General features: G+C 38.1%; 2 protein-coding genes across 4 annotated transcripts; both read right to left on the bottom strand.

Moving 5' to 3' along the window:
* Positions 1-403: 403 nt before the first annotated feature.
* ciao2a (cytosolic iron-sulfur assembly component 2A) lies at positions 404-20,537 on the bottom strand. 3 transcript variants are annotated; one of them, XR_005206508.1, is made up of 6 exons: positions 20,320-20,537; positions 18,685-18,849; positions 6,022-6,071; positions 2,206-2,251; positions 845-1,034; positions 404-671 (listed from the first exon to the last, which is right to left on the bottom strand). XR_005206508.1 is itself a non-coding variant. In XM_037766450.1 (5 exons), exons 1-5 carry the CDS (start codon positions 20,438-20,440, stop codon positions 934-936), a joined length of 483 nt encoding a protein of 160 aa, XP_037622378.1. In that variant the 5' UTR covers positions 20,441-20,537; the 3' UTR covers positions 404-933. The 3 variants fall into 3 exon arrangements, 1 of the variants encoding a protein (XP_037622378.1); XR_005206509.1 differs by having other exon boundaries at positions 858-1,034; XM_037766450.1 differs by having other exon boundaries at positions 404-1,034.
* On the bottom strand, positions 12,626-14,373 carry LOC119486325 (nuclear factor 7, brain-like). Its single transcript, XM_037766369.1, has one exon. The coding sequence runs from the start codon at positions 14,115-14,117 to the stop codon at positions 12,726-12,728; it is 1,392 nt and encodes a 463-aa protein (XP_037622297.1). The 5' UTR covers positions 14,118-14,373; the 3' UTR covers positions 12,626-12,725.
* Positions 20,538-22,583: the final 2,046 nt, after the last annotated feature.

The raw sequence follows: 22,583 nt of genomic DNA, 5'->3' as shown, positions 1-22,583 counted from the left end.
TTTCATGATAAACAACTGCATCAAAAGCTCCTTTAGTCTGTATACAACTACCTACTCAATGAGAGGAATTACTTTTTCAGTACTTCCATAGCCCAACAAAAACATTTAGTGAAACATAAATTAAATGTAATTAAATCAGCAGCTAACAACGCAACATTTAGCCGGCACAAAATGAACGCAACACAATAGATAAACATCGGCCACTGCCATCGGTGAATGTCATCTTATTTCCCGATAGGCCGATTGCAGTCAACAAGGTGAATATCGGCCGATAAATCGGTGCATTCCTAATAATTAATAATTTGTGTATTTGTGTTAAATTGGCGTTTTAATAGGCAGTCAAAGATCTCCTGATTCAAAGAAAGACACATTACTCTGTCAATCACACACGACTCAAAGCAGCTTCTCGTTGACGTAGCTTTTAATAACGGATTCTTTTGTACATCACATCTTTTTTTTTATTGAAAATAATCACCTCTAAAAGATTCACACTTTCTACTCAGACTTGAATCTGAGTGATTAACAAAAGGACAGACTTCTAAAATCTCTGGCCCATTTCCTCTGCAGCGTCCGATCCAGACGACAACAAAGACCTGCTGCTGTTCACCGCGACGCCGTCCAGCAGGGAATGATCGGAGTGTCAACACACACTCACACACACACACACACATCTGTGGCTTTATTCCAGCTTCCGTCGGGGCTTTTATTCACCGCTCAGTATTCAAGCTACTCACTGGAGAAAATCCTCCAAACACCAGCTGACTCCCCAGAGCCGCCACAAGCCTCTGCCATCAGACAGACGCTCAGGACTCCTCTGAATAATATCTACAGGCACTGTGGGAACACACACATACAACACACACACACACACACTGCGGCTCCGAGGTGTTTCCTTCAGGGAGGTGGCGCTCCCTCCCTCCCTCCGTCAGTCAGTCAGTCGTCCGGTTCGGTGACACACTGCTCCACCATCTCCCTCAGGTTGGGGTTTTCCATGGCGGCCGCCACTCGCTCCTTATCGTTGATCTGCTTGTTAACTGGAGACAGAAAGTCAATCACAACCAGACAACACAAACACTACGCCAACAACACACTGACGTTAGTGACCTCAACAAAGCTTCAGTAAAACATCAGACCAGCACATACTGTACCGGTACTTCACAAAAAGTCAAGGCCACGCCCCCTTTTGGGGGACAGAAAATTGTAGATGCAATTTGACGTATGTAAAATGGACTTGGACTTATATAGCGCTTTTCTAGCCTTCCGACCACTCAAAGCGCTTTACATGTCAGCATTCACACACATTCATACACTGATGGCAGAGGCTGCTAAAGTGCCAACTTTGCCCATCAGGATCTAATCTAAATACTCATTCACACACCGATGGCTATGCCTTCGGGAGCAATTTTGGGGTTAAGTGTCTTGCTCAAGGACACATCGACATGTGACCTGGAGCAGCCGGGGATTGAATCACCGACCTTCCGATTGGTGGACAACCTGCTCTACCCTCTGAGCCACAGCCGCCCCATATATTTGGATTGTAATTTTGATAAATTCATACACATTCATCTCTTGTTATACAAATGTTTGTTTTATACACACATCTAATAATTATTTAGCGACCTTGCCTGAACCTGAGCGTTGGCGATACCTTCATAAATGAAGGTTGATCGCCGCTATGTTCCTTCAGTCTTCCCTCGTCCAACAAAGTGGACTGATATTACTGATCCAGACATCTCTACATATCTGATTGAATCCCGTTAGGCTAAGTGTTGTCTGTAAATAACCAACGTGTTAATTGCCAACTGTTTGATCTATAGGCTGAGATTTAGTTGGAGACGACAGTCTGATGCTGCTATAACGTTAATGACCTCACACTCAAGTTAATGTTAGCTAGCCATGTTAGTCACTGTCACCTGCATCATTTAGCCATTTAGTACACTGACAGTGAATATTCACGTCGTATGAGCCTCAAATGTCCGTGTGAAAGCCTCGGTTAACCCGCTACACAACAGCTTTTCATCATTCTCTCTCCTGTGACGGCGAGTTTCTTTCCCCCACCTCACTAACCTGTAAATACTGATGCTGATTTCTGTGCAGAACACGTTACATCCCACATGACTCAGAGAGCTGCCTCAGTGGGAGGTTGTTAAATCTAAAGAAGCCATTTGCTCTATTAAATTAAAAAATAAATAAAAACAGACTTACTATCTTCTTCAGTGGAATGGGTTCCTTCTGCAATGTAAATCTCCAGCTGAGAAGAAAAAGAAAAACAAACTAATGTTAAAAGGCGGAGTCGCACGCTGTGCTGTATGATTATGTGTTATTTATTCAGGAAATTCAACTATGAACACAGTAAGGAGCATTTTAAATGCATTCAATTAAATGTTTGGTGTAAAAGAGAAACAAATAAACGCTTGGAATGAGGCAGGAAATTAAAATCAACAGAGAAATGGGACACGTGCAGCTCAGAGAACAACAAAGGGAGTTAATAATCTGAACTGGTGACGGTATAAACTGCTCATAAGACAGAAGAAACATTTCCAAACAACAGAATAAGAATAAATATAAATATATCACAACATTAGTATGGATGTTGGCAGTTTTTAGTTTTTTTTTCCTGGTTTGGGCCCCTTAGTTCCAAAGAAAGGAAATCTTAATGCTCCAGCATACAGTGATATTTTAAATAATAATGTTCTTCCAACTTTGTGTTTTCCAATGTTTATTTGTTAATTTTTTCTGTATACATTTATTTCTATAAATTCAAAAAATATATTTATTTTATTATGGAAAGAAATATAAACAGAAATAAATGGAAACTAATATATTTATATTTATATATATTACATTTTTGCATAAAAATTAGTAATGTTTTTGTATATTTACAAAAAAAATATTATGTATTTTTATATAATATAATTTATTTATTTTTATCCCTTATTGCTGTTGCTATTCCTTGAAGGGCCAAGCTGTCAATCAATATCAGCTTTAGGTGGGCCTTCCTGCCCAGGCTGAGTAGTCAATTCCTTCACACATTTACATATACAGTATATCTTCCTATGCAAAAAATAAATAAATAAATATATATATATATATATATATATATATATATATTTTTTTTTTTTCTTTTTCAAAATACACAAATAAATATATACAGAAATAAATGACTAAATAAATAATAAATAATAATAAATGAAAATGCTTTTAATAATTATTTAATATTTTATTATTTGTCTTTATATTCCTGCATTTATCTTCCTATTCCTTTACAGATTTATCATTTTTCATGGCACTCCAATGACTCCATATCCAACACCTTTGGAATGAACTGGAATGGCAATTGTGAGCCAGACCTGATCCTTAGAGGCTAGAGTTGGTGATTTAAAATCACAGAGTGATTTCATACATTATTAAAATAAAAAAATATTGATTAGTGGAGTTTGAAGTCGGGACTAGATTTAAATAAACCGGTACTCTTCCTACCACAGGACTGCATCCTGCTGGTCGTGCTCTCTGCACCGAGCAGATGTTCAGCAACTTCCTGATAGCAAACACTCCTCTAATCAAGAGGCTACTCATCTGCTCTGTAAAGCCTCTTTAATGCTGCAGAGATGAAGCACACGGCTTTCCACCTGCCTCTGTCTGTTTGATGGCCGTCCAAGAACTCTATCCTCACCCTGACCCTTGACCTCTGAAACTGGGTTATGAATAAACAGCTAATTGGCTGTGTTTTTTTCCGTACTGATTGTGTTTTTGCGGGTAGGGAATGAGTCCTTACCCCAAGTGAAGGAGTTTAAGTATCTCGGGGTCTTGTTCGCGAGTGAGGGGACGATGGAACGTGAGATTGGTCGGAGAATCGGAGCAGCAGGGGCGGTATTGCATTCGCTTTACCGCACCGTTGTGACGAAAAGAGAGCTGAGCCGGAAGGCAAAGCTCTCGATCTACCGTTCAATCTTCGTTCCTACTCTCACCTATGGTCATGAGGGTTGGGTCATGACCGAAAGAACGAGGTCGCGGGTGCAAGCGGCCGAAATGGGTTTCCTCAGGAGGGTGGCTGGCGTCTCCCTCAGAGATAGGGTAAGAAGCTCAGTCATCCGTGAGGGACTCGGAGTAGAGTCCTTGCTCCTTTGCGTCGAAAGGAGCCAGTTGAGGTGGTTCGGGCATCTAGCACGGATGCCTCCTGGGCGCCTCCCTTGGGAGGTGTTCCAGGCACGACCAGCTGGGAGGAGACCACGGGGAAGACCCAGGACTAGGTGGAGAGATTATATCTCTACTCTGGCCTGGGAACGCCTCGGGATCCCCCAGTCAGAGCTGGTTAATGTGGCCCGGGAAAGGGAAGTTTGGGGTCCCCTGCTGGAGCTGTTGCCCCCGCGACCCGATCCCGGATAAGCGGTTGAAGATGGATGGATGGATTGTGTTTTTGTCTGTTCACAGAGCACAGCCTGCCTCTCTCTGTTTCTCAGTCGCCCTCTTTGAATTGTTAATGAAATAACAGCTGTTTCCTCGCTGAACTGAGCTCCACAAGTCTCATCAACTTCTTCTTCTAGTGGTCGTGGGAGCGTTCGCTTTGTTTAGTCATGTTTAAACTTCTGTTGTACGAGGTGAAAAGTTAATGGAAATATGTAATCACCGCTGGCTGCTTTAACCATGAACCAGATTTAAGGGCTCAGTTCACCCATATTACAAAACATATGTAGGAGAAGCTAAATTCCTTATAATAAGAAGTATGTTGTTAGATTGTGGTTGGTATTTGTGTCCCATGCGGCCAACCGTGGCATTGAATTGTTAGTAAATTAGCACCAGTTGATGGCGCCATAGTACTTAGTACCGGCTGTGCACAGTGCAGGCAGCTTCAGGACGCCAAGAGTGAAAATAGTTTTCCAAAACAGATTTAAAATAGGTCACTTGTTCATTTCACAAAGACAAAGTATAAGTTTATCTTCTTCTTTATATTGGGTTGCCGCAGCATATCCTATTTTGGTTGTTGTAGCGTAGTTTATCACACACACACACACACACGCATAGGCTGAATTCATGGACTGAACTACCGCTGGACATCTAACCGTAACCTGCTGAATGAGCGTAACTTCATTTACCTACAAACCTTGTTGTGTCATTTCTTGGTGATATGAATATGGCTTAAAGGACAAAAAAAAAGGAAGCCACAACAACATAGGCCTCCATTTAATCAATAAAAACACATGAGATTTATACTGGAATAATGTTCAGAAAATATTCCAGATGAAAACAGTTTAAATTAAGGTCTGTGGATTATTTAGAGTAGGGCATAAATACTGAGTGAGGCTGATGCTGGTGTTCAAAAAACTACAGAAAGTTAGTTATTGTAGTTTGGCCACTTATCAACAAGGCTAAAAATTGCACTCCTCAGAGTTATAACTCTTTGCACATAGACATGATATGAATATTTTTAAATTCAGTGTGACTTACACTTTCCGTGGATATCATTATCTCCGAGGTCCAACGAGAATAAATTTCAATTAATCCACTTAGAAATCTCAAAAAAGGCGCTCCTTATAGCTGCAGAACTTGCAGTATAGCCTGATAATTATCATGTTTTTAAGTTTTCTCCAGTTTCACAGTAATCCAGTGACAGTTGTGTGTACATCCATGGGTACACTACAGACAGGAGCTGCTAATAGCTGATTCAGCATACTTTTAATGGTGACAATTTGCCATTTTTTACATTAGAGAGGCTCTGAATGTCCCATCGACCGTCATCGGATGAGGGTGACGATGGTGGGTGTTGGGGAGGGGAAGCAGTTGTCACACATTCATCTGATGAAGAGCAGCAGTATCAGACTTTGAAAACCCCTGATCTAGAGAAATTGGGACTGCAGCAATCTCCATTGTATGTGGAGTGGAGGCAGATATCTATATACTACATAAACACTAAATGATTTGCATGGCTAGATGTGTGACAAGTGAGAAAGTAAGAAAGAAAATGTGTGTTTTTAGACAAGAAAGTTTAACACTTTAACAACAAGTCACTCCTCTGGTACTCACCTTATGTTTAAATGGCAAACATCGCTGCAGCTTCACTTGTAAGCACAGACCTGCAGACACAGAAAGCATCACCATCAGACACAGAGAGACACTATGATCTCACAGGATGAACAGCAACATGGCAGCACTCAGAAAAAATAACAGATTTGAGAAGACCGTCAGGAAAACAGGAAGTACTATACTTCCTGTTTTCCTGTTTTCTATGATCAACATCAAAACCACAGACTGTTTATCAGATGTTGATGTAGTGACCGTGACGTCACCCACCCAACCCTCGAGGTCTGCATTTTGGCCGTCACTATCTTGGTTTTTTGGTGCCTCCAAATGAAACTCATGAGCTCGTGTTTACAACATGGGAAGTCGTGTACACGATATGCTTGCTGTTTAAGTGGTTAAGTCGTGAGAACACTGCTGCTAAGCAACAGCAATATCAACGTTACTGTCGGCGTCAAATTAGCAAGCTAGCGAATGGGTAACATAATGCAGTAAATGTAAAGGCATAATGACAGAGGAAAAAGATGAGGCCGTTGGAATATCAACATTTTCCTTAGACATATAAAATTACGAAGAAAAATAATATACGACTAAAATGACAATATATTAAATTATTATGCACCGAAAAATGAACTTCCATAACCTCCGCCATTTCTGGCAACGTCAACAAACACGTCACAACTCGTGAACTCGATCTGCCCTGTATATACTGTATATACAGTATGTATTACATTTTAAAGTTACAACCTCAAACAACCAAAAACAAATACACCGTCAGTTTCTGCTTCATGAGTCACTTTAATTTTCCAGTTGAAGCTTTAATCTCATTTCTAATGATGAATTACAGTGAACAGATGATGTCAAATAAAACCTCTTTAACACTTTACATGAATAAACAAATCAATGTTTGAACCTGCTGTTCAAATACACAGAAACTTCACATTAAAGATACAATCAATAATGGTAAACCAAAGACTAGCCCCTCCCACCACCAAAACCAATCTGAAGCTGCTGTCAATCACATCTTGACTGACAGGTCTTGTGATTCAGAAACAGGACACTAAATATGAGTTATTAATTCTGATGATGTTACATCAGTAATGTGTGTAAACACAGCAGCAAACCTGGTTTCTGCTCCAAGTTCACTGAGTTGATCTGGATCATGTTACCAAATAAACCCAACATCTGGAACATGGACTGATGTTAAACAGGCCTGATCCAGGTTTTTCATAGTAAACCTGCTTCCTGGATCAGGATCCTGGAAACCCTTCTACATTTCAAAGTCTTTAAATATAACTGAATATATATCTGTATTTTTTCATCTCAATAAATGTTCTGATTGGACTATTTACAAGAATAAACTTTGACATGAACAAAGACGAGGGCGAACATTTTATCAAAAGTGCAATATAGCCAGGCGCATTATTTATTATTATTATTTGTTAAAGATGAAATATGTGTCAAAATAGCATTTTACATTAAATATTGTGGTGCTGGAGAGATGTCCTGACCGACACATCATATTCTACAGACTTTGTTTGGTACACGTCACGCAAAAATCACACCATAACTGATTTTGATATGTTTATCAGTGAAAATGAGTATAATGATGTAGAAGTTATCATTTCCTCTAATATCAGAAATCATATCGCAATATCAGTCAAAATATTCATATTTAGATATTTTATCAAAATCATTCAGTCCTAAAAAAAAAAATCTTGAATTATTTATAAAGTTATTGTTTTTGTTTATACTATTTGTCTGTTGTTTTAACATCTTTGACTCTAAATTAAACATTTTTTACATGTTTCTTATTGTTTGTTGTTTTAGTGTAGATGTCAACCACATCACCATGACAACCAACATCATCATCAGGACAACATGTCAGTCACATGTTCCTCAAAGACTCAGAATTAAATTCAGCATGTCACCATCATCATCATCACCATCACCATCATCATCATCATCATCATCATCATCACCATCATCATCATCACCATCATCACCATCACCATCATCACCATCATCTATTTCTGTTGTCCTACAGTCACAGAGACCTTCACTGGTAAAATCTTCAGTAGGATATCCACAGTTCCAATGTATGGAAACATCCTCTCAGTGAAAGTGTGTGTGAAGGTGTGTATGTGTGTGTTAGTATCAGGATCAGAGAACGACAGCTTTCCTTCATTCCAGTCCAGATTCACTCTGATCCTCTGGAGCTTCTTTTGCACTACGGGATCAGTGAGATCTGATGGGGAGACTGTGCTGTATTTGCCATTCAAGAACCGTATTCTCCATAATCCAGACTCTATGACTCCCTTCCTCTGGACAGACTCTGCTAACACACCCAGTCCCCAGCCTGTACTGTCTCCAACCTGGACGTCCCAGCTGTGAGTCCCTGAGTTAAAGCCCTCAGAGCCCAGGACAGAGCAGTAATTATCAATCCTCTCTGGATTATCAGGAAGCTGCTGTTCCTCTCCTCGTCTCACACTGGTCAGATCTTCAGACAGGATGAGTTTTGTATCAGCAGTGTTTGGGTCCAGAATCACAGGTCCTGAGAGCAGCTGTGGATCCTCCAGCAGGGGGCGCTGCTGGACTCTTTCCACTGCAGCCTTGTAGTTGAGCAGGAATGAGACGTCTTCAGCTCTCAGCTCGTCCTCTGTGGCTCTGACTGTGTCTGAAAGAGCTGCTATCTCTCTGCTCACAGCCTCCATCTTCTCCTTCATCATCTGACTCTTCTGCTCCTCTTCCTCCCTCAGTGCAGCCATCCTGGCCTCCTCTTCCTCTTCTAGAAAGTGGTGAAGCTTCTTAAACTGCTCCTTAATCTGCCTCTCTGTGTGTCGGGCCTGGACCTTCATGTGTTCTGCTGTTTGATCAAACTTCACTTTAACTTCTTCAAAAACCTTTAACTTCTCCTTTAAGGGCTCCAGAGTTTCCTGAAGTTCCTTCTTGTGTTGTTGAGCAGCTTCATCGATGGGTCTGAATCTGTGGTTGGTGTGTTTTTCTGAATCTCTGCAGACGACACACACCGGCTGCTGATGGTCCAGACAGAAGAGTTTGAGTTTCTCAGAGTGCAGACTGCAGAGAGCCTCTGAAGATCTCTGAGCTCTCTCCTGTAACAAACTCTCACACAGGTTCTTTAAAGCCCGGTTAGGAGGTAGGAAGCCCTTTGAATGTCTTCTCTTACAAAGTGGACACTCTTGGACGTGTTTATCTGTCCACCAGCTCTGCAGACAGACTTTACAGAAGCTGTGGCTACATGACAGGATGACAGGATCTTTAAAGATGTCGTGGCAGACAGAACAGCAGAGATCGTCCTCTAATCTGGAAGCCATTTAGTCTCTGAGTGAAGCTGAAAACACAGCAGCCAGATGGCTCAGCCACTCCCTGTTCCCTGAAAGATACTTTCACTTTGAGACTTTGTTCTTGTTAAACTCTGGTTCAGTTTGTGGATTCAGCAGCTGGTTGAAGTGGTAGTATTCCAGTATTCCCAGTATTCCCTCCTGTAGATGTCCTCTCTCAGTGGAAGTGGTGGTTTTAGTCTGAAGGTGAATCTTATCCTCCGTCTCTCAGTGTGTGTGTGTGTGTGTGTGTTGACAGAATAAAAACCTGTTTCCAGGTTTGTCTCAGGTGAGTCAGATGATGGGCGGAGCTTCATCATAAAAGTTTGTGAGGTTGAGTTTCATTCTAAACTGCTTAAAGTCACAATTAAACATGTCAAATTCACCAAAGCTGAACTCCACTCCCTCCTTGACTGTAAGAGCTGTAAAACAGCCAGTAGTAACAAAGAATAAGAAGAATCACAATTCTGTAAATCAATAAATAACCCGATATGAACATGAGTGTGTGTGTAGATTTGCATTTGCACTGTTGAAAAGATATGAATCAGTGGTTATATTGTTGTTCTTCTTCTTTCCTTCAATAATAACTGTTTTAATGAAGGATGTCAATCGATTAAAACATTTAATCGCAATTAATCACAGATTTTTCATTTGTTCAAAATGTAACTTAAAGGGAGATTTGTCAAGTATTTAACGCTCTTATCAACATGGGACTAATATGCTGCTTTATGCAAATGTATGTAAATATTTATTATTAGAAATCAATTAACAACACAAAACAATGACAGATATTGTCCAGAAACCCTCACAGGTACTGCATTTAGCATAAAAAAATATGCTGAAATCATAACATGGCAAACTGCAGCCCAACAGGCAACAACAGCTGTCAGTGTGTCAGTGTGCTGACTTGACTTTGACTTGCCCCAAAACTGCATGTGATTATCATAAAGTGGGCATGTCTGTAAAGGGGAGACTCGTGGGTACCCATAGAACCCATTTTCATTCATATATCTGGAGGTCAGAGGTCAAGGGACTCCTTTGAAAATGACCATGACAGTTGTTCCTCGCCAAAATTTAGTGTAAGTCTGTAGCGTTATTTATCCTCCTTCACGACAAGCTAGTATGACATGGTTGGTACCAATGGATTCTTTAGATTTTTTCTAGTTTCATGATACTAGTATTTTCACTCTAGCTTTAAAACTGAGCTACAACCTAAATATCACAAGTTGCATTAATGCGTTAAAGAAATGAGTGGCATTAAGAGAGAATTTACCTTAACGTGTTATTATCGTGTTAACTTTGACAGCCCTAATCTTAACAGAGATAAAAACAGTATAATTCAGACACCAAATGTTTTAATTACAAGTGAAATAATTTTGTCTCCAAAAGAAGAAGAATGAAATGATTCAAACCTCCATTTAGTGGATGTCCCCACACTGTTGCATGATGGGAGAATACTGGATGTTGACTTAGTTTCTCTGTTGGCATTTGTCCATCTTATAGGCTGCTTTATTGTGATTGTTGTCATAGTGTTTACTGAGTTAATAAATCAAGTGAGCAGTAGCCTCATTTTCTCAAAGACTTCTCTACAATCAGACTTCTTTTAGCAACCAGAGGAGTCGTCCCCTGCTGGTTGTTAGAAAGAATGCAGGCTTAAGGCACTTCAGCATTGGCTTCACTTCTCAGACCTGGAGGTAGCCCACTGGTTCATCTGCTTCAGTCAGTGACTAAGGTTGGGGTTGATCCACAATTCTGAATCACCTCTAAATAAAGACTTGATTGTCATACGTCGTTACAAACATTATGATGAAGGAATGGGAAAGGAGGAACTGTGCCACAAGGATAGAGGACTGTTACACATTTCTAATTTATTGTTGTTAACCTTTTCAAATAAAAAGCTATGTAATCCCACTGACATTTCTGTGCTCTTTCTGTTTTTGCATAACTGCCAGTTGTGTTTCATATTGCAATTCAGCGGACTAAAAGCATAAGTGAATAGTTTGGCACCCAGAGAGCACCGGAGTAAAGCTGGATTTATCGTCAGTGCAGGGGGGTAACGTGTGTCCCACAGTAGATACACTACTGTTGAAAACTTGAGTTAGTGGCAGCAGATTACAAACAGCAGGTTTCTATGACTGTGTGACTGAAGCCTGATGTACAAAGCAACATTTACAAAAGCTTTGACTCCGACAGACTTTACTGAGGACTAGAACAGAAACTCTTCAGCCCTTATATACTGTATATACAGTATATATTACATTTTAAAGTTTCAACCTTAGAACAGATCAAAAACAAAACCACCACCAGTTTCTGCTTCATGACACACTTTAATCTTCCAGTTGAAGCTTTAATCTAATTTCTAATGTTGAATTACAGTGAACAGATGATGTCAAATAAAATCTCTTTAACACTTTACATGAATAAACAAATCAATGTTTGAACCTGCTGTTCAAATACACAGAAACTTCACATTAAAGATATAATCAATAATGGCAAACCAAAGAGTAGCCCCTCCCACCACCAAAACCAATCTGAAGCTGCTGTCAATCACATCTTGACTGACAGGTCTTGTGATTCAGAAACAGGAGACTAAATATGAGTTATTAATTCTGATGATGTTACATCAGTAATGTGTGTAAACACAGCAGCAAACCTGGTTTCTGCTCCAAGTTCACTGAGTTGATCTGGATCATGTTACCAAATAAACCCAACATCTGGAACATGGACTGATGTTAAACCTGCTTCCTGGAAACCCTTCTACATTTCAAAGTCTTTAAATATAACTGAATATATATCTGTATTTTATCATCTCAATAAATGTTCTGATTGGACTATTTACAAGAATAAACTTTGACATGAACAAAGACGAGGGCGAACATTTTATCAAAAGTGCAATATAGCCTGCTTCAATTTCAAATTGCAGGAGGCGCATTATTTGTTAAAGATGAAATATGTGTCAAAATATCATTTTACATTAAATATTGTGGTGCTGCAGAGACGTCCTGACCGACACATCATATTCTACAGACTTTGTTTGGTATACACATCACGCAAAAATCACACCATAACTCATTTTAATATGTTTATCAATGAAAATGAGTATAATGATGTAGAAGTTATCATTCCCTCTAATATCGCAAATCATATCACAATATCAGTAAAACAATCATATTTAGATATTTTATCAAAATCGTTCAGTCCTAAAAAAAACAGTGTTGAATTATTTATAAAGTTATTGTTTTTATTTATACTATTTGTCTGTTGTTTTAAACTCTTTGACTCTAAATTAAATAATTTTTACATGTTTCTTATTATTTGTTGTTCTACTGTAGATGTCATCATCATCATCATCATCATCATCATCATCTTCTATTTCTGTTGTCCTACAGTCACAGAGACCTTCACTGGTAAAACCTTTAGTTCATCCAGAGTGGCAATGAATGGAAACATCCTCTCAGTGAAAGTGTGTGTGAAGGTGAGTATGTGTGTGTTAGTATCAGGATCAGAGAACGACAGCTTTCCTTTGTTCCAGTCCAGATTCACTCTGATCCTCTGGAGCTTCTTCTGCACTACGAGATCAGTGAGATCTGATGGGGAGTCTGCTTCGTATTTACCTTCTCTGAACCATATTCTCCATAATCCAGACCGTATGACTCCCTTCCTCTGGACAGACTCTGCTAACACACCCAGTTCCCAGTATGTACTGTCTCCAATCTGGATGTCCCAGCTGTGAGTCCCTGAGTTAAAGCCCTCAGAGCCCAGGACAGAGTAGTACAAGTAAGCATCAAACCTCTCTGGATTATCAGGAAGCTGCTGTTCCTCTCCTTGTCTCACACTGGTCAGATCTTCAGACAGGATGAGTTTTGTATCAGCAGTGTTTGGGTCCAGAATCACAGGAGTGTAGGAGACCATGTCCTTCATCTTGTTCCAGATGTTGAAGGTCAGGTTGCCCAGGTGTTTGGCCTGGTCTATCAGAGCTCCTGAGAGCAGCTGTGGATCCTCCAGCAGGGGGCGCTGCTGGACTCTTTCCACTGCAGCCTTGTAGTTGAGCAGGAATGAGACGTCTTCAGCTCTCAGCTCGTCCTCTGTGGCTCTGACTGTGTCTGAAAGAGCTGCTATCTCTCTGCTCACAGCCTCCACCTTCTCCTTCATCATCTGACTCTTCTGCTCCTCTTCCTCCCTCAGTGCAGCCATCCTGGCCTCCTCTTCCTCTTCTAGAAAGTGGTGAAGCTTCTTAAACTGCTCCTTAATCTGCCTCTCTGTGTGTTGGGCCTGGACCTTCATGTGTTCTGCTGTTTGATCAAACTTCACTTTAACTTCTTCAAAAACCTTTAACTTCTCCTTTAAGGGCTCCAGAGTTTCCTGAAGTTCCTTCTTGTGTTGTCGTGCAGCTTCATCGATGGGTCTGATTCTGTGGTCGGTGTGTTTTTCTGAATCTCTGCAGATGTGACAAACCGGCTGCTGATGGTCCAGACAGAAGAGTTTGAGTTTCTCAGAGTGCAGACTGCAGAGAGCCTCTGAAAATCTCTGAGCTCTCTTCTGTAACAAACTCTCACATGCGTTCTTTAAATCCAAGTTAGGAAGTAGTATATCCTTTGATCGTCTTCTCTTACAAAGTGGACACTCTTGGACGTGTTTCTCTGTCCACCAGCTCTGCAGACAGACTTTACAGAAGCTGTGGCTACATGACAGGATGACAGGATCTTTAAAGATGTCGTGGCAGACAGAACAGCAGAGATCGTCCTCTAATCTGGAAGCCATTTAGTCTCTGAGTGAAGCTGAAAACACAGCAGGCAGACGGCTCAGCCACTCCCTGTTCCCTGAAAGTTACTTTCACTTTGAGTCTTTGTTCTTGTAAAACTCTGGTTCAGCTTGTGGATTCAGCAGCTGGTTGAAGTGGTAGTATTCCAGTATTCCCAGTATTCCCTCCTGGAGATGTCCTCTCTCAGTGGAAGTGGTGGTTTTAGTCTGAAGGTGAATCTTATCGACCGTCTCTCAGTGTGTGTGTGTTGACAGATTAACAACCTGTTTTCCTGGTTTGTCTCAGGTGAGTCAGGTGATGGGCGGAGCTTCATCATAACAGTTTGTGAAGTTGAGTTTCATTCCAAACTGCTTAAAGGCACAGTTACACATGTGAAAGTTCACCAAAGCTGAACTCCACTTACTCCTTGACTGTATGAGCTGTAAAACAGCCAGTAGTAACAAAGAATAAGAAGAATCACAATTCTGTTAATCAATAAATAACCCAATATGAACGTGAGTGTGTCGGTAGATTTGCAATTACAGTGTTAAAAAGTTTTGAATCAGTGGTTATATCGATGTTCTTCTCCTTTTCTTCAATAATAACTGTTTTAATTAGGGATGTCAATCGATTAAAATAGTTCATTGTGATTAATCGCAAATGAATCGCACATTTTTTATCTGTTCAAAATGTACCTTAAAGGGAGATTTGTCAAGTATTTAATACTCTCCTCAACAAATATTGTCCAGAAACCCTCACAGGTACTGCATTTAGCATTTTCATTTATTTTCACATGTATTTGTCCATGTATTTCAGTATATATGTATTTATATAATTTTATATATATATATATATATATATATATATATATTTATTTATTTATTTATTCCATATAAATACTCTTTTTTCTATATATTTACAAGAAACAAATCTATTTATTTTTATATCATATCATTTATTTATTTGTATCTCTATATTCTTTTCTCTATTGCTTTTGCTATTCCTTGAAGGGCCAGGCTGTCAATCAGCTGGCTTTGGGCGGGGCTTCCTGCCCAGGCTGAGTCGTCAATTCCGGCACATATATACTCTATTTTAATTAAAATTCATATTGCAAAAAATAAATACAAATAGATTTTAAAAATACATAAATATATAGAGAAATAAATAAAAAATGTGAAAAAATGAAAATGCTCATAATTATTTTTTTCAATTTATTATTTGTCTTTATATTTCCTCATTTATTTATTATTTTATTTATTCCTCTTTATATTTCCACATTTATGCATTCTTTTATTTACTCCTTTTAATATTTACACATTTATTTATGTATTCTTTCATTTATTTCTCTTTATATTTACACATTTATTTTCTTATACAGATTTATTCTTTGTAATGGCATTCCTATGGCTCCATATTTATGCCTTTGATGCATATGATCCTAGCCAAAGTACTTTGTTCTTTTTTTCCTGATCCCCACTGGGTTCTATATGTACACACGTCTTGACACCAAGTCATTTACTTCTGAGGTTTCAAATCCCTGAAACATTTTCTGCTATCAAACTCTATTAGAGCTGCAGGAAATATGCTCCACACGGATCCACAGATGTGAGTCACACCAACAGCAGCTCTGTCAGCAGCTATCCTCCTCAGAGAAGCTGCAGAGAGCCAGCAGCCCCCTCAGGTCAGGAAATCATCTGCTGCACAAAAAGCTTCCCTCCGGCACACAGTCGGAGTCAAGAGAGGCCGAGATCCCTTCAGGAGACCCGTCAATTATATCTCACCTATTAATCCTATTAACAACAGCCTCCTGAGGGGAAATCTGTCAGCTCAATCATACTCAAACTGAGAGCTGCTGTGTGCTGAATACTAAGTGAGTCTACCGGCTACCTGTCTGTACTCTACAATTAGACCTGGATGATAATTCAGTATATTTCCTTTATCGCGATTAATCACATGATTGTCCATAGCTAATGGTGATCTGTTCAAAATGTACCTTAAAGTCAATAATATTGTTATTATCGTGTTAACTTTGAAAGACCTAATTATACACAACATATCTTGAAATTTCTGATTCATGTATAAGACGTATGGAACAAGTAGGCACAGAAATATATACTGAACATGGAAGGAAAACAGTGAAACTAGGTACGGGGTAATTTAAGGGCAACAGTTGAAAGCATTTAAAAGGTCAACATGGTCTTTTGTATGTTACAACAGTCTCCAACCTGCTCATTCATTATAAAACTGTCTGGAGGACTGTGGCTGTTACACGCCTGAGTTATAAATTGAAGTGAAAAGTCAGTAATTAAAGTATGAGAATAATGTGTATTACTCAGCAGCCTGCTGGGAGCCTGAACACAGACACTCATTAAACCTGCAGTCAGCGGTCTGTTCCAGCGCTGGACGTGTGCCCACTTAATATCTTGTGGCTAATAGACTCCTGAATCCCATTTACTGAGTGTATGTGTAGTATGAATGAAAGCCAGGTTCTACCCTTCGTTTAACAGGGAAATGGTGCGAGAGAAAAACGCTGCTTCCGTCAGCCAGGCTTTTCATTTCTGTTCTTTTTCTTCTGTTAAGTGTGATTTGTTTCCCCAAAAGGAAAATTGCTTTGGAGCCAGGAATAAATAACTGTAAACACACGGATGAGAACACAAGAAAGAAATCATTTGAATACATGAATACAAAGATGTATTATGAATGCGTAGAAATGATTTTCTTCATGTGTTTCAGTGATTTTCTGAAGGAATTACAGCTCTACACCAACTCTGTAATCTAAGACTCGAACACACTGTTATTCACATTCTTCTTATCTCCGCCAGGCGTAATGCTGTGGGGAGATCATGCGTTTGGTCATGTGTGTGTGTGTCTGTCTGTCCCTTGGCTAATCTTGCATACCATAGACTGCAGAAGCGTGGGGGCCAGGGGGCCACGGCCCAGGTAACTTTAGACATAATATTTTTATGAATACAAGCTTGAATTGTATCTTTGTTTTTTTCTCAAAACGTGTACTTTAAAGAGGACCTACCATACTTATTTTCAGGTGGGTTTCTAAAAAAACATGTTTACATTCTTTACTATTCAAAAAATGCTTTACTTTTCTCATAGCGGCTGTGCATCTTTTTTCACCCTCTGTCTGTCTCTGTTGTGATTGGTCAACCTAACCAAAACTCTTTGAACTCCACTCAATCTCCGGTCTAACTAGCTTTGTTTGAGGGCGTGCCAAACTAGCCGCTAGGCAGGCAATATGGAAATATGTTACTTGGTGACATTACCATGTTACGGAAGAAAAGGAGGGACTTCAACAAGGCATTTCAGGCAGTTCAGGAGCAGTGGGAAAGTAACTCCCCCCCTTTTTAAATTGCAGACCAAAAACAAATTGCAGACCAAAAAACTATATGACACACTAAAGGAAAAGGGAAAAAGCACAAAAGCATAATGGGTCCTCTTTAAACAAACCAAACGATATTGGTCACCATCACCCACTCCCACTGACTGCTGCATGCAATTTGACAATGACCTGCATTGTTTATCAACCACGTTGTTTCGGAAGGTTATGGCTAGAAAGGATCCGTCTTGTGTAAAACTCTCGTGAGAGTTTGTTTGTGTTCGCGAGAGTTAGTGGTCATGTATATTTTATCTACCTTCTGCGGGCATCCTGTATCTCTGTGAGACATGTTTACATGCTAATTTGAATGCAGTGTGTAATGAGTTTTAGATGAAGGTTCTAGTAATGTCATGAAGTCATGAATCAAGTTCAAGGTCAAGGTTCAATTTAATTTCATTATCATTTAGTGTTGATTTTGCGTGGTCTCTATGGGCAAAAGCGGCAGTGTTTCCGAGCACCAGAGTCCCTTTAGAAAATCTACTTTTTTACTGCAGCAGGGTCTGACAGTCAGCCCCGCTCAGTCCTGATTCTGGTTCTCCCTTTCCTCCCTTTCCTCAAGCGGGCCCAGTAATACGGCCTGGGCCTCCATTAGCCTGGTGTCGGCTCCCAGTGGGGACCGGCGGAGTAGCGAGCTGCTGCTGCCGGGCGCCGTGCTCTCCACCTCCCACCGAGGGTCTGATATGCGCGTGAACGCGAGGGTGATGGCCAATAGACACTACTAGTTTACCACATTATTACAATTTACTACATAATTCAGGGTTTTATCATTATTGTTCTGTAATGTTACTCAACACTCATACATATAGGCCTATGTCTCTTTCAATGCTTATGTCCCCCCACTCCCTCTGCGTGACTTGAAATAGCGGTCCACATCATACTACTGGTCCCATCAGCCTAATATTATTTGTGCTCAAACAAACAGCTTTTTCTTTCATCGTTGGAACCAAAACATCAGTCCTGAGAGTCTGTGCCTCCTCTACACCGTCAACTGCTTTTGACATTATCAGCAATGATCTGAGTAAACCCTGAATAAACCTAAATGCACTCAAAATATAAACAGGTAAGCCTTCTGAAATATGACAATAGATCCAAAAGTTTCAGCGTGTAGAAGCTGAGATCATTCAGACCCTGGTTGATGCATCAGCCAGCTTTTTTTTTGTGTGGTTCATGTCCGTTGTGTTATCAGCAGAGTGACTCACCGATCAGAGTAGCCAGAGAGCAGTGAGGGACGGTTGGAGAGAACTTGATAATGATGAGGTACTCGTCCTCTCCGAGCTCCTGGACCTCCACACATTTCTCCGTCACCACGTCGAGCTCCTCCAGGGTGTTGGGCTTCTCCGGGTCCCGGATCGATCGAATCACATCTGATAGAAGGCAGGAAACAAGATGTGACGTTGTTTACTAAAACTAACATTAAGGCTAAATCTAGACCAGTAAGTGAGTAAATGAGTGTCTAAAACCATTAAAGAGTAGCTCTAGGAAAAAAAAATAAAACTGAGCTGAAACAACCTTCTAGGATAATTTTGAAATAATACCAACTTAAAATGATTGCATTGATGATTAACTAATATGCAATCAAAATAAAATTAATGTAAAATATTAGAATACTGTATGATTTATAGACCAGATTGCTCTAAACTCCCTGATTTTCTGTCTATAGAAAAATAATAAATGGTTTGATGACAAGACAGGGGAGTAACAACAGTATGTTATGGGATTACTATTCTCTAATACTATTATTTAGCCACAGTAGAGAAAGGATTCCTGTTCTGTACCAGTAGTATTTCCAGTACGTTTTACCCACTCCAACCAAACTCCATTCAAAAAAACATTTATTTAAGTTCAGTTCCAGTACTACTCACAATATGCACTGTTCACTACAAACACACCAAACTCCATTTAGAAAATCATCTATTTGAGTTCTGTACTAGCACTGGTCATATGTGCCTTTCACTACAACCTCACCAAACTCCATACAACAAATCATCTATTATGTATCATGTTGTCCCAATATGTGCCATTCGCTCAAATCAAACCAAACTCCATTCAGAAAACCATTTATTGGAGTTCTGTTCCAGTACTAAACCCAGTATGTGCATTTTACTGCAACCTCACCAAACTCCACTCAATAAATCAACTATTATGTATTATGTTGTCCAAATATGTGCCATTCACTCCAAGCAAACCAAACTCCATTCAGAAAACCATTTATCTAAGTTCTGTTCCAGTACTAAACCCAGTATGTGCATTTTACTACAACCTCACCAAACTCCATTCAGAAAACCATCTATTATGTATTATGTTGTCCAAATACGTGCCTTTTACAACAATCTCTCCAAATTCCATTCAGAATACCATTTATATAAGTTCTGTTCCCGTACTAATCCCAGTATGTGCATTTTACTACAACCTCACCAAACTCCATTCAGGAAATCATCTATTTGAGTTGTGCATTAGCACTGGTCATATGTGCCTTTCACTACAACCTCACCAAACTCCATACAACAAATCATCTGTGGTGTATTATGTCGTCCCAATATGTGCCATTCACTCCAAGCAAACCAAACTCCATTCAGAAAACCATTTATCTAAGTTCTGTTCCAGTACTAATCCCAGTATGTGCATTTTACTACAACCTCACCAAACTCCATTCACAAAATCGTATATTTAACTTTGCCTTCAATGGTGGTAACTTATCATAACCAGCTAACTACTTCATAAAGCAGCAGTTGTCTAATCAAACAACATTAAAGTGTTCGGCACCTCCAGAGTTCTCCTAAAACTTCTCCAACATGAACACAGCAGCAACATTAGGCCTGTCAGAGATCACTCACCGTAGACTTCTAACGCTTTCTCCTCCATCCTCTGAGTCTTCAGTGCATTCCTGTCCACAAGTCCAGAAAACTGTAAAACCTTAGTAGCGATTAACGACACAAGACTGAACACTATTTCCATTTCATAGAAGACGCCATAATAAACGGGACTGTTGTGACTTTGACAGGAAAACAGACACACAGCCGTCAGCGGACAGCAGCGTGCAGCCAATGAGCGAGTCCGTCTCACTTCCGCTTCCTATACTCTGTTGTCAGGGAAAAGCAATCGATGAACGATCAACCTAGGATGCTATTTATCACTTGTGTGATGCATGCAGTTGTGGAATATGTAATTTTATACTTGTTAACATTTTCTCAGATTTTGCACTGTACTATAGAAATATTATATTTGGCTGCTATGATTACAGTGACAAAGACAGTAATGCATTTTTTCTTATTAATTTAATTTTAATTCTCGCAAAGTTCCACATTCACAAGTGTAAATTTACCCCAAAAAAATACTAATTTCTTTGTATTTATGAAAGAAATGGATCTATATCTGTTAACAATTTCTTCCTCACGAAACATAAAAAGCAATGAAAACAATGAATATATGCAATATCTTTAAAGTTTTTAAGTGAAATTATTGTCATACTCTCGCGTGGTCTTTTTTTTATTATTATCTATTTATTTAATTTTTTAAATTTTAATTTGTTTAATTTTAATTTTATGTTGGTTTTGTTTCATTTCTGTTCTCATTTGATGATATATTTATTTATTTATTCATCTATTTGTGAATTTGACAGGCATCCATAACCTAGTACACTAACATCGTCTTTCGATTAAATAAATAAATAAATACATATATTTAAAAAATAAATAGAAGAACAAATACAAATATATATATATATATATATATATATATATATAAATGCAAAAAAAAAAAAAATGCACATAAGGCAAAAATAAATAATACATTTTAAAATGAATTGAAAATAAATGCATGAAAGGGAAAATAAACAGATGAGTAAATAAATAATGGAATTAATACAAATAAAATAAATAAATAAAGAAGCAAATTAAAACAGAAATATCAATTTATGTCACACTTTATCAATTAAATAATGGCTACATTTATTTTTTAACATTATTTTTGCTACATTTGATGATATATTTATTTATTTATTCATCTATTTGTGAATTTGACAGGCATCCATAACCTAGTACACTAACATCGTCTTTCGATTAAATAAATAAATAAATACATATATTTAAAAAATAAATAGAAGAACAAATACAAATATATATATATAAAAAAAAAATCAATGCAAAAAAAAAAATCAATGCACATAAGGCAAAAATAAATAAATACATTTTAAAATTAATTAAAATAAATGCATAAAAGGGAAAATTAAAAAGACAAGTAAATAAATAATGGAATTAATACAAATACAAAAAATAAATAAAGAAGCAAATTAAAACAGAAATATCAATTCATGTCACACTTTATCAATTAAATAATGGCTACATTTATTTTTTAACATTATTTTTGCTACATTTGATGATATATTTATTTATTTATTCATCTATTTGTGAATTTGACAGGCATCCATAACCTAGTACACTAACATCGTCTTTCGATTAAATAAATAAATAAATACATATATTTAAAAAATAAATAGAAGAACAAATACAAATATATATATATAAAAAAAAAATCAATGCAAAAAAAAATCAATGCACATAAGGCAAAAATAAATAAATACATTTTAAAATTAATTAAAATAAATGCATAAAAGGGAAAATTAAAAAGACAAGTAAATAAATAATGGAATTAATACAAATACAAAAAATAAATAAAGAAGCAAATTAAAACAGAAATATCAATTTATGTCACACTTTATCAATTAAATAATGGCTACATTTATTTTTTAACATTATTTTTGCTACATTTGATGATATATTTATTTATTTATTCATCTATTTGTGAATTTGACAGGCATCCATAACCTAGTACACTAACATCGTCTTTCGATTAAATAAATAAATAAATACATATATTTAAAAAATAAATAGAAGAACAAATACAAATATATATATATAAAAAAAAAATCAATGCAAAAAAAAAATCAATGCACATAAGGCAAAAATAAATAAATACATTTTAAAATTAATTAAAATAAATGCATAAAAGGGAAAATTAAAAAGACGAGTAAATAAATAATGGAATTAATACAAATACAAAAAAATAAATAAAGAAGCAAATTAAAACAGAAATATCAATT

The sequence above is a fragment of the Sebastes umbrosus genome, chromosome 4 (genome assembly GCF_015220745.1).
Source record: "Sebastes umbrosus isolate fSebUmb1 chromosome 4, fSebUmb1.pri, whole genome shotgun sequence".
Taxonomy (NCBI): domain Eukaryota; kingdom Metazoa; phylum Chordata; class Actinopteri; order Perciformes; family Sebastidae; genus Sebastes; species Sebastes umbrosus.
Note: the sequence above shows the minus strand (reverse complement) of the source record. Positions and strands in the feature narration are given on the sequence as shown.

Bases quoted from the DNA above. Each gene is read 5' to 3' on its own strand.
- LOC119486325 (XM_037766369.1), bottom strand. From the start codon at position 14,117: ATGGCTTCCAGATTAGAGGACGATCTCTGCTGTTCTGTCTGCCACGAC.
- ciao2a (XM_037766450.1), bottom strand. From the start codon at position 20,440: ATGGAAATAGTGTTCAGTCTTGTGTCGTTAATCGCTACTAAGGTTTTA. The intron at 18,850-20,319 runs GTGAGTGATCTC...GCCTTCTATCAG, and splicing joins GAAAGCGTTAGAAGTCTACG to ATGTGATTCGATCGATCCGG. The intron at 6,072-18,684 runs GTGAGTCACTCT...CTGTGTCTGCAG, and splicing joins CTCTCTGGCTACTCTGATCG to GTCTGTGCTTACAAGTGAAG.